We start from the raw sequence: 2,416 nt of genomic DNA, 5'->3' as shown, positions 1-2,416 counted from the left end.
TTTCTACATATCAATTAAAATTATTATATTGTGTTTAAAAAATATATAGAATATATATATTAATTAAAAATATAAATATGTAAAATACACGTATTTTTACTAATTTATAATAATTTTACAAAAATGTTTACAATATACATATGTATCTACTTTTGGGGGGTTAAAGGAGTGTACCCAACCGCGCAAATAGTACCGATTCCCGAAGCAGTACAAAAAATCCCAGGAAGAAAGAGCAGCGCGACAAATGAAGTCGTCTTTCGCGCTTCAAATATCCCTCCTCTCGGTATTCGGGTTTATATTGTCACCAAAAAAACGCAAGAAAATGTAGTTGACCAACCTCAATCAGACAAATTTATAAGTAATGAGGTAAATAGATCTATATAAAAATGTGCAATATAAATCATTGGAAGTTAAAATTTAATGTAGACTATTAAAATATCATCTTTTCTCACTGTAAGTTAAAGAAACTAATTAATTAATTGTTATGTAATAACATATTTAAAATATATTCTAAGAATACATTAATTTCCTATTAATGAAATTATCATTGATACATGGATAAAATATTTTATAACACACAATCAGAATTCAAACTTCATAGATAATTTTCTTATTTATAGACATAATCTATATATACATAGTTCTATATATAAACAGTCAGTCTCACAATTTTTCTTTATAACGTTACGAAATTAGTTTTAGAAAAATAAAGTAAGTTTAATTGAATAATCTCGAAAATAATAATTAACATTATTTTGTAATTTTTAGCTGTATAATATATCCGTCAATACCAACGGTAACTTAGCAATACGTTGGAATAACCAGGACATGAGCGTCGTACAATCTTTCCAATACTACACAGGAGCAGAGGGTAATAACAAGATCTCCGCTAATAGATCATCTGGCGCTTATATCTTCAGACCTAAAGAAACATCGGCCAGAAATTTTGCGTACATCGGATCATATAAAATATACAAAGGTATATAGAATTTATTAAGCCAGCTTTATTCTAAATGACAGATCATAAATGCATACTAAATATCACTTCTTTATAGGTCCTGTTGTAGAAGAACTCCATCAGACAATAAACGATTGGGTTAGTCAAGTGGTTCGAATTTATCCAGAAGAAGAATATATCGAACTGGATTGGCTCGTTGGACCGATACCTGTCAAGTACTGTCAGCTTCTATTGTCGCAATACTTAATCAGTGCAATAAGAATCTCTGAGATTTCTAAAATTTAACGTAAAATTCTTTTTTTTCTAATTTCATAAAATTTTACATATATTTTAATAATATATTAATAATATTATTATTTTTTTATATACACATAATACCTGATATTAAATTTTTATTATAAATTTATGTTTTATATATACTTATAATATTTCTATATAAACTTTTCGGAAAATTATAAATTATATTTATAAAGTCTGAATAAATAAGAAAAAATTGATTAAATAATGATTATAAACTGCTTTATTTTAGGGATAAAATTGGTAAAGAGATAGTCTCGAGATACTCAAGCAATCTACAAACAGACAAAACGTTTTACACGGATAGCAATGGAAGAGAGATGTTAAAGCGTGTGAGAAATTATCGACCAACGTGGGACGTCGAATTGTATGAACCAATATCTGGAAATTATTATCCAGTGACCAGTAAAATTGCGCTCAAAGATGAAAAGAACCAATTGAAACTAAATGTCCTCGTCGATCGTGCTCAGGGTGGAAGCAGTTTAGAAGACGGTGACGTTGAATTGATGGTAGAAATACAAATTTGATTAATAAATCTTTTATACAATTATTTTTACTAAGCATGCTATCTCTGATAAAATTTAAGTGATAAAAAAATATATGATTTTTTTAACATAATAAGATATTCAAGACAAAACTGATGTAAATCTATAATCTATATATAAAATCTATATATAAAATTTAAAATTCAAATAGCTAGCTATATCTAAAGTAAACTGCACAAATTTTAAATTCTATAAAGTGAATTTAACATCTGTATTCAGACTGTTCATTCTTAAATCGTAATTTTGTACTTACAAAGTTAATTTTATAAATTAAAAAATTTTAATGCAAATTTATTGTTAAAAAAGACAGTATCAGTTATGAATTTACTTTGTGCTATGTATTTTACTGTAATTTAATGAACATTTTCAGATATGTTGGAGTCAAATAACAATATGTATATAATAAATAAAATTGCTTCTAGCTTCATCGAAGGCTTCTAAAGGACGACGCGTTTGGTGTAGGTGAGGCATTGAATGAAACTGCCTTTGGTGAAGGTTTGGTAGCAAGAGGCAGGCATCATCTCTTTGGAGGTAAAGTGAAGGGCGTGGATGAATTTGTATTAAAGGAGAAGGAATTGGCGCTTAAGTTGGCTCTGCATCCCTGGATCTTAGGCAC

The 2,416-nt window shown here is 27.9% G+C and overlaps 1 protein-coding gene across 1 annotated transcript in view; it reads left to right on the top strand.

Annotated features, from left to right (window-relative positions):
- LOC112465803 (lysosomal alpha-mannosidase-like) overlaps positions 1–2,416 on the top strand; it is an 11,979-nt gene that overhangs the window by 9,072 nt on the left and 491 nt on the right. The window contains 5 exon segments of the mRNA XM_025033545.1: positions 170–366; positions 769–979; positions 1,056–1,173; positions 1,488–1,764; positions 2,223–2,416. The exon segment at positions 2,223–2,416 is cut by the window's right edge and continues 18 nt beyond it. Coding sequence (XP_024889313.1) covers positions 170–366; positions 769–979; positions 1,056–1,173; positions 1,488–1,764; positions 2,223–2,416 — 997 coding nt within the window.

The sequence above is a fragment of the Temnothorax curvispinosus genome, unplaced genomic scaffold, assembly GCF_003070985.1.
Source record: "Temnothorax curvispinosus isolate PA1 unplaced genomic scaffold, ASM307098v1 QBEX01015524.1, whole genome shotgun sequence".
Classification (NCBI taxonomy): domain Eukaryota; kingdom Metazoa; phylum Arthropoda; class Insecta; order Hymenoptera; family Formicidae; genus Temnothorax; species Temnothorax curvispinosus.
Note: the sequence above shows the minus strand (reverse complement) of the source record. Positions and strands in the feature narration are given on the sequence as shown.